This window comes from Sebastes fasciatus, chromosome 16 (genome assembly GCF_043250625.1).
Source record: "Sebastes fasciatus isolate fSebFas1 chromosome 16, fSebFas1.pri, whole genome shotgun sequence".
NCBI lineage: Eukaryota > Metazoa > Chordata > Actinopteri > Perciformes > Sebastidae > Sebastes > Sebastes fasciatus.
In genome coordinates, this window is record NC_133810.1 from 4,062,365 (window position 1) to 4,079,167 (window position 16,803).

At 41.5% G+C, this 16,803-nt stretch overlaps 1 protein-coding gene across 1 annotated transcript in view; it reads left to right on the top strand.

Annotated features, from left to right (window-relative positions):
* Window positions 1-16,803, top strand: part of LOC141752999 (polypeptide N-acetylgalactosaminyltransferase 10-like) — a 64,930-nt gene that overhangs the window by 17,824 nt on the left and 30,303 nt on the right. Inside the window, 3 exon segments of the mRNA XM_074611297.1 lie at window positions 1,355-1,493; window positions 5,319-5,382; window positions 5,384-5,486. Of these exon segments, the coding sequence (XP_074467398.1) occupies window positions 1,355-1,493; window positions 5,319-5,382; window positions 5,384-5,486 (306 nt within the window).

Below are 16,803 nucleotides of genomic sequence, written 5' to 3' on the forward strand. Positions count from 1 at the left end.
CAGACTAGTGAAAGAAAAACATCCAAAAGACACATGTAGGTGTTTATTTAACTTCACATTGTCTATTGCGTCTGTAGATTGCTCCTAAAGTCACCAAATGTTGGCATTAGGAAATGTCTCATTTGCATATTTAAGCATGGTATTTCAAAAAAACTAATTTTCTTAATGTAATAAACCAGCTGGGGAAGTTTCATGGTGATATCTATGAGTTGAAATTGTTTCCCCTTAAACTTCACAAAGAGACACAAATGTTTTTAATTTTTTTATTTGTCACTTTGCTGGAGTTAACACAAACTTCATACGACATAAACAGCTGAGAAATATGTATTATGAATATGGGGCACAGCTTGTGTTTGAATATTTAAACATACAGGAGCTGCCTAGAGAGAGACGGAGACCATGTGTATGTCTCAATACCCAAACCTGTAGAGCTACACATGCCGTCAGCTAAGTAGGAGCAAGCGTGCATCGCCCAGAAAAAACATTTTGAATTTGAAGAAAAGCACTGGAAAAAAATAAATAAATCTGTAATTCAGTCAATCTTGTAAGATAATTTTCAAAATAAATCTCAGGATTCAGATTTGCCTGAGGAGGACCAGAAAAGCTAATTTAAGTGATCTGTGTAAGTTGATTATGCAGAGAAAAGCACAGCGTTAAGTAGGAGAGTTTATCTCTGAAATGAGCCATTAAAGTGAGGAGTTTATTTTCACAGTTATTACCTTCAGCAGGAATGTAGACAGATCAGTTCTGCCTAATGGAACAAGGCAGCTCACTTTAATTTGATGCTCTCCTCTGACTATAGATCAGCCTCCATGCATGCGTCTTTGTGTGTTTGTGTGGAGTGCATTGAAGAGTGGCTAATGAAACATGCAGCACAGTGTAATTTGATGCACTCCTGGAATGAGCTCAGATTTCATAATGTTTGTGTGTGGAGAAGGGCTGTTGGAGAGCGATTAGGTACACACATGTGAGTACATGTCTTACATCTAAGCTATGTGCTAGCCAGTATATACAGTATCTACAATGTATATTATAGTTATATTGATTCTATCGGCCTACGTCTGAAATGATAAGTTGATTAATTAATTACACTTAAATATCCTGTAAAACAGAAAGAGATTTTCATGTTTATTGAGAGCAATGCAATTGAGAGTACACTTGTGCAGCCAAATTTGTATTTATTGTATTCATGCCTCTCAATCCAACCTCTGTTGCATATTGTATTAGTTGCTCATTTAAGCATGAAGCACACTTGGAGCATAATTAGCTTTGTGTTTGACTCTTGATGCATATGTCTGGGATGCAGACACAGTATCATGGGTACTGTGTGTGTGTGTGTGTGTGTGTGATGCAGGTAACGGTGAACAGGGGAAGCCGTTTCCTCTGACAGAAAGTGACCGGGTCGACCAGGCCTACAGGGAAAACGGCTTCAACATTTACATCAGCGACCGAATCTCCCTCAACCGCTCCCTCCCTGACATCCGCCATGCAAAGTAAGTCCTGTATGTGTGTTTGTGCTTCCAGATAAGTGTATGAAGGCACTCCTTAAACAAAGGCAGAAACTTGCTATTCACAGTCAACAATGCATGCGAGGTGAATGCATTGGCTAAAATGCCAAAATAAGGACATTGTTTTGCTAAAAATGAACCTGTAATTTACGCTCTAATAATCACAATCATGGCGATTAATAAACCTAATCTGGTGTGAAATATTATAGAAGTGTTTAGACTGCATGATAGTGCATCAAAAAATATATATTGTGGCTTTATTCTGTAAAATGTGGAAGTTTATTGAAGTCCCTGACCTCCACCTGTGTATTCTTCTGTATGGGAACAGCAGGTCGTGGAGGGAATGTTTGGTGCAGTATGTGTCAAGGATTACTTTTAGAAGTTGTAGAATTTAGAAAGCAGAACTATTCAGACTCCTGTGTGCTCCCTTTCAACCCAGAATGGCATTGTGGAAGGCCTTTAATCACAGCTTTTCTTTTGCCTGCTTGACGGACGATCATCTGACTCTTGACCCTTCATTTCTTTCATGTGGAAAGGCAGCTTCTGCTCTGCCAGTTTCCCCACAGGATTCTGATTGGACTCTGATTCTTTTGTTAGCAGTGTTTATAAAAGCAGGCCTTCCTTGACCCATCTCTGCTGTAACTGCTCTGTGACTGCTGGCACTCTAGAATAAATGCACCTCAAATCAACCCCAGATTATATTTGTTTGTACGGGCCATGATTTAATTGACAGTCATGGAAAGAACTTCTTATTAAATCGACTCATACCATTTTGAACACTCGTACATGCAGATGACAGAGCTGTTCTGAAGTCTTAAGAAGGGGCGAGTACAAGCTACGTCTCAAGTCAAGTCTAAAGTCCTTTTGGGTCCGAGACATATCTTCATTAGCAGATTGCAAGTCAAGATGTGAGTCTTTCAGGTCTCTAATGCTGATCATTCAACCCGAGCTCACGTGAAGGTGTATAAATACCACGACATTACTGTACACGGATATTCTGCGTGTCATGAGTACGCATGTTAGCCTTTTTGTGTGTCATTTTTATGCCACGCAAACATTCACAGTTTTTTTGCTTACCCCAACTAAGTAAAACACATACGGAAACAACGTAACGCAACGATGGAAAACACGTCACAAATGTCTCTGGGTTAAAAGTTCGGTACTTGTTGGACCCGCACATTATAATTGGTCTTTCTTGCTTTTTACTCTATGTCACTGACACTTACCGTAGCAGACAGTACAGGATACATGGCGTACAAATGACGTGCAAAAATCAAGAAAGGCGTACTTATTGCAGACTAAACGCCTTGTGCATTATCGTGGAATGTATACACCTATTCATGCGAACGGGCTGGATCATTACAATGACCACATTTCAATTGTTTCTTTTCAAAGTTATTACTTTTATATAACTGAGAGCATATCTGTTCAGAACAATACATATATATATAAGGTGTGTAGCAATACAAAGCCTGTGTGGACAAATGTTCCAGGATTTAAGCCTTAAGCCGGCCAAAACTCACGACTTGAATATTTTTGTTGTTAGGTCTCAAGTCAAATCAAGTCCTTCAGATAGGCAAGTCAAGTCCTTCCTTCCATCCATTATCTGTACAAGTGTTTACATGACAAACTGCTCTAATCAGAGTCCTGCTTTAGTGTGCTTGTAATTGAGTTATTAGCATGTAAATAGTGTTAAGGACTGATGGAGACCCCCGGTGGCTGCCAGACACTTGTCACTCCTCTGTGACCAATCATATGGACACACCTGCTCCCGCCACCAACCAGCGGCTGCTCCCCACGACTTCTTTCACTCGGTCGGCCTCGTAGGCAGCGTCTGCCTCCTAGTGATTGGCATGTTGTCGGTGCCTCAGAGGCAGCCAGTCCCAGACCTGCGACTGACACATTCGATTTCTGCACGCTGACAACATTTAATTGAAGCACACACGCACACACACACACACACATACACACACATACCTCCATCCCCCCTGGAATTGGACAGGGTTTGTTAAGAGGCACCAGCCGGCTGCCTGCCTATCACTCCACCTGCCTGTCTCCCAGCGCTCATATTTGAATGAATAACACGCAGGCTGATGTTCAACACGGACATTGATCGACTGACACAGTTCGCTACACACTTCCTCTCTCTCCGTCAGCGAGGGGCCATAACTCTCCTCCCATAATTAGCTCCTATAGAGAGGGTCCCGCCGCTCGCTGCGATGCTCATGTACGAGGCGATCGCTTAACCCGTCATAGGAGCGCATGTTAACAGCTATACGGCAACTGATAACAGCTGTATGTGCTGCAAATGATAATAACATTAAAGCTGTCTGTGATACAGGAGGAATTGTGTTTCAAAGTCCACATAGGGAGGACAAAGCGCCGGACCTTAGCACGCTGTTTGTTTTCCTATCAACAGTCAACGTTGTTTTTTTTAATTATGATAATAATCTATGATCCCGAACCAAGTCATGTTTGTGCCTAAACCTGACCAAATCTTATCCATATGTCAGATCAGGAAACACTCATATAAATCATGTTTTAATGGTGATTTGTTACCATTTTGGCAACAACGTATTCTGTCATTTGGTTTGGAAGACTTGAAGCAGATTTTTTTCCCACATTTTGTGTTGTTGAAGATTTAGCTTTGTAATATTCTGGCAAAGGTACCCTCATCACAATGTCTTTAAATAATCATAACCTCTGTCCAACAGGAAGCTTATGTGGTTGTATCCATTGCCGAGCAATGAATTTTTTTTTTCAACCCTGTCTCCAACGAAATTACGTTCCCATACAGCTGAACTGCATTCACAATTATGTTTTGAGGGAAAGGTATTTTCTCACAGATCCCAGTCACAGTTTTAACCGTTTTAAACACGTGGTTAACGTTTTAAATTGAAACAAATCAAAACAAAAAACACAAGAAAACTATTTATTTTAAGTAATTTAACTATTTATACGTTATTACAGTAAGCTACGGATATAAATAAAATAAGTGAACGTTAACTTTTACTTTCACACAGGACATGAAAAGCGGTCTCCTGGGTCAAAATTCTGTGTTTGTTTGACCATCTACCGCCCCGACGTCCTCCCTTCGTGGGACTATCATTACAAACGAGATATATCAAAAACAATCTGTCAGAATATACCCTCGAAAACATAATTCACAATGCAGTTTTGTGCAGTTTATAGTATACAGGGCTGTTTTTTTTTACCGTTATCAGAGCAGCCTGCAACACACGTTGCTTTGAGAGCTTTCTTATTTGACATATGATTTCAACTTTACCATTCACTGTTAGCTCTAGCTATAGGTCCTCACTGACAAAACAGCATTTTCTTTCAAGAATACGATCATCTGAGTTTTTGTTATTGTTATTATTCTATATTATTGGAGACAATTTGGCACCAAAGCCACAAATATATGCATATGTGTATACTGTATATGAAATGTAATGGGCTCTTTGAAAATATATATTTTTTCATCTCTCTCTGAGAGGCGAGCAAATACAATCTTCACTGTAACAGCAAATGATAGAAAATGGATTGAATAGCGATTTCAGAGAAGATTGCATGTGGAACTGCTGTCTTCCAGCCCGTTTAAACACATCCATTTGAGCGCTGAATCCATATGTCACCTCAGCGACCCGGGATCTGCTGAGGAGGCCAAGTGTGTGTAACCAGAAGAAAGGTGGTTGCTGAATGAGGAATGTGAATCAGATGCTTTCTTCCTTCTCTCAATAAGGTGGATGGAGAAAAAAAGAGAGTTGTAAAAATGTTAAATTTCTGTATTTATTTTGCCTGTTTGTGTAGCTGTAAACCGAAGCTGTACGCGGAGAAGCTGTCCAACACTAGCATCATCATCCCGTTCCATAACGGAGGGCTGGTCGTCGCTGCTGAGGACTGTCCACAGCGTGCTCAACCGCTCTCCTCCACAGCTCATCGCAGAGGTCATCCTGGTTGACGACTTCAGCGACAAAGGTACAGAGGACACACCATTGTGGAATGGCATTTTAAAGTTATGATGTTGTTTGTGTGTTTTGCCCGATGATATATATTCCATCAACCTTAAGCAACACCTGAATCGATATTCCCATTTGTTGTCAATACACAGAGGAATGTGCCAAAAGTTGGGTGAGCCTTCCTTTTGTTAAGTGATATTTTCACGTACCATTAGTCCCTGCAGTGAATCTAATGAGCCCTCTGACAGGAGACACAACTCTCTCGCTCTGACCTAAAGTACCTTTCAGCTGCCTTTAAATCCTTCTCTCACCCAAGCAAAGACCGCTGTGCTGCTTTAGGCTTGGACGGCCCCACCTGCTCGACAGGCTCAGTAGTCAAACCACATCTCTGTCCTTTCAATAGCCACTGGTATGAGAAACTTTTCCTGATTCATGCTCATTGACCTATTGTCTTTAGAAAAAAAAAGAACGTGGTCTCAATATAGAGACATGATTTAAGATTCAAGAGCTGTTTATTGGCCATTTACTCACCTACAAGTGTGTGTGTTTTGTAGCAGCTCAGTTCCAAGTGCCCCAACAAACCTTTTGCACACAGTAGGTATTGTATTGCACTAAGAAGATAGATGGATATGATAACAATACAGCATTTATATGTATATAAAGTTATTTAATATGTTACTATAGAGGCAGGTGTGTGTTCCTCGCTACATGGTGTGAAGACAGAAGCCTGAAAAGTCACCAGTTTGGATCTTAGAACTTTAAACCCTGCTGTCGGGAAAGTGAATGTAAAATATTAATTTCTCCAAACTACAAGTTCCTTAAGTAATAGTCGACCGATTCATGCAGATATATTAAATAAAAGCTCGGAGACAAACCTCTGTGGCACCAACCTCCTATAAAATTATGTTCCCATACAACTAAACTGTATTCTCAATTGCGTTTTGAGGGAAACATATTTTCTCCCGGATAACAGTCGCAGTTTTAAACAGTTTTAAACACATTGTAAATTAAAACAAAACAAAAAACGCAACAATACACGATTAGGGTTTAGTAAAAAAAACATCATGGTTTGGCTTAAAATTATTAGTTACGTTACTAAGCTATGGACTTAAATTAAAATTGAAGCTGCAAGCAGCAATGAACGGGCCGGGCCCTCGTACCTTCCCACACATCGGGGATAATGGCGGGACGCCGATCGACGCGGCCAGGCACAATGAAACCGGAACTCTGATAAGTGCAATGACACCTCCCACAAGACTGTACGACAAAAGGTTCATGAGTTATGAAAGGGGGCGTGGCTAACGTCTTGGGACGGGGCTATGAGTCTATGTTTGCATGTAAATGTCCTCAGGACTGGACCCTTATCATGTCTGAGAAATTTGGGGCATTTCGGACTATGTACTCGCCATTTGAATAACTTTTCATCCTTAAGGTCTTAAGATTGTCTTGAACAAATTTCAAGTCGATCTGATGAAATCTGTAGGAAGAGTTCGTTAAAGTACACGGCCTATAAAACGCCAAAAATGGGCGAAAATGGGCAAAAATTGCACATTAAATTAAAAAATGGCTAACTTCCTGTTGAGTTTTGGGCAAACCTCTAAGAGGCTTTTTTGTGCGTCTCCACATGTTACATCTGTCTGCCAAATTTCATACATGTAGGTGAAACCGGATTTTTACCCTTATCTGAACAATAATAAAAAAAGACCAATAATAAGAAACACTACAGTTTCAATAGGGCCTTCGCTGGCCCGACGTTGACTTTTAGTTTCACGTGGGACACAAACAGCAGTCTACTGGGTAAAAGTCTTCTTTGGTTGACCCATCAGCTACCTCTCCTGCAACCTCCTTCCTACACAGACGTCCACCGACTATCATTAGAAAACATATCTGTGATATGTCAAAAACAAACGTTATCTCCTCTGAATGTAATTCACAATGCAGTTGTCGTCGTACGGGAACATCATTTTTAGGAAACAGGGTTGGTAGCACACATCTGTTCAGCAGCATGTCTCTTGTGAGCTGAGGACTGCAGTAATTGGTCATTTAATGATGGCTGCCCAATTTCCACAGGATTGATGAAAGTATAATTGTATATTACTAAACAAAAGACTGCTCTGCTGCAGTGTGTAGCGCTCCGGTCCACTCTGTTCAGCATGTGTGGCTTTGCTTTTGTTAGAGTGTCTCCGGCTCCTCAGCAGCTCTTCGCAGTAAACATCTCCTTTCCATTGTTGCATAGCTTTGTGTGTTTGTGTGTGTGTGTGTGTGCGTGCATCTGTCTGTGTTATTTTCTCTTTCACTCTCCCTTCACCAGCCCCTCTTAAGAAAGTGTTTAATTCCTTGTTAATTAGTGCTCTCTGTCACGGTCCCTCGTTGAAGGATGTGTTTACCTCTCGTCTCCACGGTAATGAGATGTTCCGCTGCCTTCAGACTCATTTAGAGGTTAACACCCATCAGAGCTCAGAGACTGAACCCTCCCACTGCTGCCGCTGAGTGGAGTGGAAACAATAAATGGGCGAAAGTAGTACTACGATAGTGTAGTATTTTTTTTAAGAAATAGTTTGAGGCGGAGTGATACAGAAATTCAATAAGTTTGCAATACAAGGAGTACCTGCACACTTGAAATACAGCTCTCTTTAATTGTATTAATGACCAAATACAGGTCTTTGGGAAGGAAATGAGGGATGTGGGGAAATGACCAGTGACATCATAATCGTTTATTTGCTTGTCAAGATATCCTTGTCACAAGGAAAATAACATACAATAAAGAAAAAAACAATGATATGAATAGACAAACAAGGACAAAGGAGTCTCATAAGCTATATTTTTGACTGAAAATGAATCATGACAAACATCCAATAAAGCAAACTTTTAAATTAGGATTCAGACAAAGAAATCTTTTCCAACACAATCTCATCCCATCTCGTCACATACCGCCGCTTTGTCTTGCCCCTTTGGTGTCAGTTTAGGTTTAGGCAACAAAACCACTATAGGTTTAGGATAGAACTACATGGTTGGGCTTAAAACTATCACTTTTGTACAGTGAAACAACACTGAACGTTGTGAACACGGGACACGAACGAACAGCTGATTTTAACGTGATGCACAGGACACGAACAGCGGTCTCCAGAATGAAAGCCCTGTGTTTGTTGGACCCATCCACCTCGCCTTCCGCCTACCCGATGTGTGTCTTTTTGCTCTTTTACTTCGTCACCAACCTCCCCGTGCACTTTATTGGAACGTTTACTGTTGCTGCGTATAGGCTTACATTGTAGTTAATGTAACGCTGGTGCTGGTGCTTTTCTGCGGCGTTACCGAACTCTGGCGGCCGTGACAACACCTCGGTATTTCACGCCCTGGGAATGAGAACGGGCTGACTCCTCCCTTCCCTTCCACCCTCAGACGTCCCTGTGTGAGTGGGAAGTGAAGAACAAGTCAGCGGTGTGAAATTAGCCGGGAACCCAGGATGATTCTGGGCCCCTCTGTCCTCAGGATGGATGGAAGAACATTACACAGCTGCAGGGAAGGGATTTAACCTCTGCATGCCGTCTGCTCTAACACCCCCCTCGCACTGCCACTGTCCTTTGATAAGAAATGAGTCGGGCTGTAATTAAGGCTTTAGAGACCCGAGGACAAAGTGAACTTCAATCGGTTCTGGTCTCCGGTTGAGTGGCCGGTGTTACAATGTCGGAGAGAATAATCCTGAACAGTTTCTGTGCAGAATACCACAAATCAATGCTCTGCGTTGAACCCCTTGCATAATAAATCAGGGAGCAAGTGCATTATAGAGGAGAGAAAAAGTGATTTATTATAAAGTGTGGTTCAGCCTTCCAGTGTGGTGCTTTAATTCCTGGTTCACACATTAATTCACCTAGCTGGGAAATCATTTTCTGTAAGAATGTGGTGGAAAAAGCAGCAACATGAGTGTGTCTGTATTTGCATTCGCGGCTTACTTTACTTAGGATTCAATGCTTAAAGATTTTAAACTGTTTTTTTCCAAAGTTAAAGGAGTGTTGGCTTCAGGTTGGGAACACAGCCCATACAAATAATCTAAATGGATTTTTAGTCTATGGACTTAAAATATCGAAACAAACAAAAGAAGTCCTTGAAACATAAATCACTTGTCAACAAAAGGCTGCCCAAACTACATCTAGTAGTAAAATAAAATACAATTTGCATACACACAATGGCATGTTGACTTGTTTGAAGTGGAAATAAGAAAGCATGAAGGCACTTCAAAGCTCCTGGTGCACCCACACAGGTGTTTTGACTCATTCGGTCTGATTAGAGCTCATCTCAGGTCAGTTTGAGGCGTGTACAGACTGTGTTTGACTGACATCTCTTTGACTCTTTTGTTAGCTTTTTGACAGCTGTTAGCATGGGACAAATTACACCTTTATCATTGAAAATGAGGAATCCGGAGGCCTCACGTACATCCCAGCATAGTTGTGTCACCTTCAACCTGAGCAGAATTGTAATCAGCCAGAAGAACTGATAACACCTGTGGGGGTGTGCAGAGAGTTTAAGGACAGCACACCAGGAACCACTGAGGCAATCACTCAAACACAACACCGTATCCACAGAGAGAGAGAGAGAGAGAGAGAGAGAGAGAGAGAGAGAGAGAGAGAGAGAGAGAGAGAGAGAGAGAGGAGAGAGAGAGAGAGAGAGAGAGAGAAGAGAGAGAGAGAGAGAGAGAGAGAGAGAGAGAGAGAGAGAGAGAGAGAGAGAGAGAGAGAGAGAGAGATCCACGTTGCATACCCAAGTTTAATACGTCAATGAGACCTAACAGGTTATGGAAGTTAATGTGTGCCACTTCTGAAATGTTTATTAGTGGTAGTATTATGTAGAGACAGAAGACCTCTAACAAATTGGAGGCAACTCATCAGAAAATACTGACCTCACATTCTAAATGTGTTTGTGTTTTTTAAATAAATCAATTCATGAATTCATTTTGTAGACAGTTATACTTTAATTTGGTTTAGACAATTGCTGGTCTTTTATCATCAGAGTGCCTTTTTATAGCAATGTTTGTGAACTTCTAAAAGAACTGTTGTATTTATGGTATTGTGTGTTGTTGTTTCATGACTCTCTAATGTCAAATACCAACGTTTTGTCACAGCTGTTGGGGTCTTATAGTCTGGTGACGTAGTTTAAAGACCAATTTCTCCACTTAGGGCGGGTTAGAGTGGAGGGTGGATGTGTCAAACAAACACAGGACCACCAAGGGAGCCACTATTTGTGTCACATGTGAAACAAAAACTTGACTTGGAGTTATTTTAAGTTATGTTAACTTACTGTAACTCAAACGACTCAAAGTCTTTTCCTAAACCTAACCGAGTAGTTTTGTTGCCTAAACATGAAGACTTTTTGTTTGAATTCATAACGTTAACCACGTGTTCACTGCATCCATAGTTGAGCATCGTAGTTTGACGCATAGGGCTACTCAGTGTGTTAGACAGTGACGCCAAGGGGTCCTGAACAAAACGTCCGTATGTGATGAGTTGAGACATTATCTGTTTTTCTACGGATTTTTTTTACTTAAAGAAGACATAGATATCTCAATTTCTACAATATGGGACCTTTAAATTACAAATTACGCATTTGCGTTTTGGCAATTCATTGAGTGGGTGCGAAGGATATTGAGCTCATTCCCACACGGCCAAACTTCTGCCACTCCAGGGGTGGAAAATCTAACAATAGATACAGTTTACCATCTGTTTTAAGCCAACTAGCACAAATGTTAGTAATCAGACAAAATCAAATCCAAGAAAAAATTTGTCAGAAATGACTGTATCTCCAGATTTAGGTAATAAGCCAGTATTTTTTTAACAGCCCAGCTAATTTTGTTCTAGCTGTCTTAATACAACCTTTCGTTCCTGTTGTACGGTGCTGTGCGGAGACTTCCTCTTTACTGCGAGTTGAAATAAAATGTGATTATTAAGCAGTTCATGATCTAATTCTTATTCACAAAACGGAATCAATCTGTGTGAGTCATTAACGGCCCGGCCCACCCTGACAAAGGTACTTCTCCTTTCATAACACACACACAGATGGGAAGAAACCCTCCCAATCAGTTCTGCTGACGTGGAGTTACCTCGCTCTGCTTAACAGCATCTACAGAGCCTACAGTCATACTAATGGCCTGTTATATTTATAACTTCATTATGTGCCAGAACTGCCTGTAACAGTTATCCTGGGGCAAATTAACTCATGATGAGGCAGGTTTTTTTTTTTTTTTTTTTAACATTGTGACGTTTGCCCGTAAGGTGAGTTAGAATACACATGTTGTAATTATAGAAATGACCTCCAGTTTTATTAATGTGGTCGTTAAAGGATCCCTCCAGTGTTGCTGAATGTTAGCATCATTTTCCACAGCAGCCTTTCTCTCTCTACAGTTATCAACCTGCTGTGGACGTTTGAAGCTGCTTATACATAATTAGCTAAAATGAAACAGCCGCTCTCCTCCCATTTATGTCACTATAGTCATTCACATCTCTGAGGTTTTATACCTAAACTTAAGAGATGTTTAGTAATAGCCCTCAGTCATCAACATATAAAGTGATAATGAAAATAATTATTTATTGCAGCCCTATTTTGAACTTTTCAGCCCAACAAGCCCCGATGCTGTTAAACTACTCATTGAATCTAGGCATAAGGTATATATGAGAAACCTTCATAGCATACATTGATGAGGTGTTTCACCCATAACATCCTTCAGTTGAGGACTCAAGAGGCTCTCGATGCGTCATGCCTCATCCTGCGAGCTACATCTTTCTTTCCCTTTCTGTCAATGCCAAACGGTGTCAGCAATCACCATATTGATGCTGCGGTCGACCCGCTGCGCCGCCAAGCTTGCTATCCTTTATTTTTTGCAGTCCTGCACCAGAGGCCAAAGCTTTGAGGCTTCACAGCCCTCCTCCCATGGCACAGCAAGTTCCAGCAGAATGCTTTTGTCATCTTCTGAGGATCACGACATGTTGTCGGATCATAGAGAGTTGTCGGCGAAGACCATCTCTTTGCATCTGAAAAAAATGTCACTTTTTTTTGCCCCTCTTGCTTTAATGATCTGGCTAATGGCAACAAGACCATCAAAATGCAAATCCTTTAATGCATGTATTTATAACGCCTACATTACAGGTGATGTTAACATGCAAAAGAGGATAATGTACAAAAACAGTGTTGGTATAAACCACTTCAAAGTTTTCCAATCAACAGATTTTTAAAGAATAAAACCAAATGTCTGAGTGGCCCAGGAGACGTGCACTAACTCCATGTTTAGCCGCCATCTGTTTCACAGAAGCCACAGACAAATGTTTGTCAGGTGGCAGTGATTTTGAAGAGGTATCATAGCAACAAGATGGGGAAACTGGCTGTGGGACTAACCTCTTGTCCTTTCATTCATTGAATCATGCACCTGTCTATTCATTTTTTTACTTTAGCCGACCCGTTCTCACTCACAACTCATCAAATACCGCAGCTTGGTAAGTGCCCCTTGGCATCTGATACCAACGCATAACTGATACCTTTATCGTCTGTATGTGACGTACCATGCTTTCAACTAACTCCAATATAAACACAACCACGTCATTATTAGACGCTCAGAGCAAGTCTGCGTAGGGTGGGATGGTAGATGGGTCTAACAAACACAGGACTTTCACCCAGGTGACCACTGAAACTAAAAGTCAACGTTGACTTATTTTGTTTTCACTCAACTAATCAAACAGAATGTATGGGAAATCAAGTTCCATATTTATCTTTTTATTCTCCTTCATCTTGCGTCACTGCCATTTCCTGTCCTTGGTTGTGATTAGATTCTCAAACCGGTTTCTTTCTTTAGTTAGATGGGGACTGGAAATTGTCTCATTATGCTTATTTGGTACTATCCATGCTGGAATGGTGTTTTTCTCGCCTTTTCAAATTACCAAAATGTAACTGTTTTCCACTAAAAAGAAGATTTCCATGAAATTACCCCCTGCTGTCAAATGGTATAAAATCATGAGGCAGCATCTTCATTTTCCTTTTTATGCTCTTAATTTTCACACTGTGGCAGATTCCACATTTTGTACTGAAGCGTCTGCCCTCTTCCTCCTACACGCCATGGCCCTTCGGTCTTGTTAATAAATAATTGTTAGTAAATAATAAACCCCATTCAGACCTTCACTACACCATCTCCTTTTCTCCAGGTTTTTACACTTTGTTCATATTTCCTTTAATTAGAAAATTTCAGTTGACTATGTGATCTCATCGCTACTTGTTTTGCCTATTATCTTTAGGTTAATATTGTGAAATGGTCGCGGTTAGGTTTAGGCAACTACTTTGTTAGGTTTAGGAAAAAGATCATGGGTTGGGTTTATCATCATGGGACATAACGTCATCAGTACTTTTGTTTTCACAAAGGATATGAACAGCAGTCTCCTGGGTGAAAGTCCTGTTTTTGTTTTTCCCATCCACCACCCCTCCCTACGGCACTCAGAGGACTCTGCCTCTCTGTTTATCCCTCACTCTGCCTCTCTCTCACCCTCTCTCTGTTACCACATGTGACCAGCTGAGGCAGCTCTGATTTACAGTCAGCAGCTCAAGCGTGACGCTGAGCTACAGACAGTGAGTGTGTTGCTATCAGAGTTGACAACAGCTCTTTCATATCTCCTCATTTCCTCGCTCCTCCACTATTATACAGCATGAGTCCTTAGAAATTGTGAAATATCTAAATTTAAACCCTAGTACAGTATGTACACTATTTTCCTGTCTGCTGTTACTCTGGATCTGTCATAAATTAATTCCCTCCAAAAAAGCAGCAGAAGATAAAAGAATCACACTGGATTTGGCGATATTTTACTTAAACCTCTGCACTCTTCTCTTTGAAATTGTCTTTACAGCACTCTTGGAGCTTATTATACTGCTAATTTAGGGCGTATTCACACCTGCCTTGTTTACTTCGGTCGAATCAAACCCTGGAGCGTTTACCCTCTTGGTGCGGTTCGTTTGGGCAGGTGTGAACACAGTAATCGCACTCGGGTGCAGCACCAAAACAAGCGAACCGAGACCTCCTTGAAGGGGCGGTCTCGGTTCGCTTCCAAACCAACTGCGGTACGGTTCGGTACGCTTTATTTGTGGTGAGAACATGATCCAACCTCGATCCAACCCAGCTGGAGAAAGTATTGCACCTTTTTTTGGATTAAACCAGCTCCGGTAGCAAACTGTGCTGTGCATGTCAACACCAGACAACATTACTGCAAAAGAGCCAACGCTTGCCCTCGCTATTCACATGGATGTCACAGTTTAGGAGGGTTAAATAACGCCTCCTCGTCCGTCCTCTGTACGTCTTGATATGCGACTTTCAGTGACTCCAGTGCATCAATTCATTGTTTTCCAGTCGCAGCCGCGCCTCATTTTCAAACTGTGTCGTTTGCCTTGAGTGAAAAATTGCTACGAGGTAAAAAAAAGATGACCAGTTCTGGAAGTCTGCTCTTATTTGTTTACTTCTGGCCGTTTTCCAGCATGGAAATTCTGACCAATTAGAGAGCAGTTTCTTTGCGCACCAAAATTTTGGTCCGCTTGTAAATGCTGCCGTGTGAACACAAACCAAACTCAAGGCAATATGTAACATGGTAACAATTTGGTCCCTGATTCGGACCAGAGCAAACGAACTGCAGGTGTGAAAACACCCTCAACAGCGTTTTGGTTAGACTCTAACAAATGAGAGAAACCTCTTGTGGTCATGCAGATACTGATTGCATTCTCCAGATGTCGTCATATAGATTATTTTTTCTCGTTGACTATCAGCCACTCCTTGTTTAGATTAAATATGTAATGTGTCATATCATATGACGTGTTAGCCACACTTATCCTAACCTCAACCCTAATATCATCACATCATCAACAAAGGTATGACTCAGAATTATTGTCATATATCGCCTAACTCTACTAATGTGATTATAATAGCAGAGTGATGCCCGTAGCTTCCCTGCTGCTGTGTAAAGACGGTCACACTGGGTAAACGGTTGCATGTGTGTCTGGCAGCTTAGCGTTGGTGGATGAGCATGAGCAATGAATTCTGCTGGTGGAGCCCAAGTCATTTCACGGATTTATGGCCAGACGGGGCACGGAAAGTAGCTGTGACGTGTCACAAACGGAAAACAGAAAAGAATAGAAAGCTGCCTCCTTCCTCTCCACATTGCAGGGAAGAGAAAATAGTGCATGTGAGGCGAGGAGAGGGAACGCTGTATGTAAGTGCAGAGTGTGTGCGTTACAGCGTTACAGTTGCTGTGCCTGTGTGCCGGAGCCTCATATGTTCCATCAGCTTTTCTTGGGATCAGATCGACAAAGCTCCTAAATCTGACTCATAGATCCGCCAGAATCCGTTCAGTCACTGCGGGATTCATATTGTCAAGCCTCACCTCTGCTCCCAATCCCTACTGCTGTTGACTTGAAAAAAAATCATCCAGTGGGGAATACTCCACCAAAAACGTGGGAGGAAATGTCAAATGCTCACCCATTGTAGCCTTGAAATTGGGTTCTGACATGTTTGTAGCTCGCTCCTCCATGGTGGACAGAAGCTGTAGTCACCTTGGATTCCAAGCAGTTACAATTGATTCCAATTGGGAATTTTTCAAGGGGAAAAAGTACCAAAACACTGAAGTCCATCCTGGCCGCACCAATCTCAAATCATAAATATTAAACATATTTACAATCCGACATCCTGTTGTGTGTGGGGATCCCCGAGGACAACCGATGACGCAGTCACATGGAAAAGACCGATAGCCAACAGAGAACCAAGCTGACTGAAGAAGGAAGGACAACAATCGCAGTCATAGCGGCCGCGACTAATGTATGAGCTAATGCAAAACGCGAGGCATAAAGTGGTAGTAAGATGGAACTCAGAAATGGAAAACCAACTTGTTGATTTGTTGCAACAATGCAAGTGTTTCATCCAGTCATCCTTTGTGAAGCTTCAGTACAAAGTAACAACTAACATCGCCAATTCTTCCTGCCCGTCGTCCACAATGTTTGTTTACACTAAAGTCACTGTTTGATCGGAGAGATTTTGCAAGATTTCCGTTTGTTTAGTCGGGACTCTTGTCATCTGTTAATGTGTGGTGTGCTGTTTTGGCCAAATCGTTGCTCACCACACACGATAGGAACAAAACTTTACATAACATGTTGCTATGTGTGGGCTCTCACATTTTCTACATCTGTTAGGGTTTGAATAATCCTTCAGTGTGGGCCAGCCTTAAGCTGCTTGCTTGACAGCTGTGAGCAGTAGGCGATTTGTTAGTTTTTTTAACAGGGGGCACGGTTCATTTCATTCACCCCACGACTAGAGAACCGCCCCATGAACG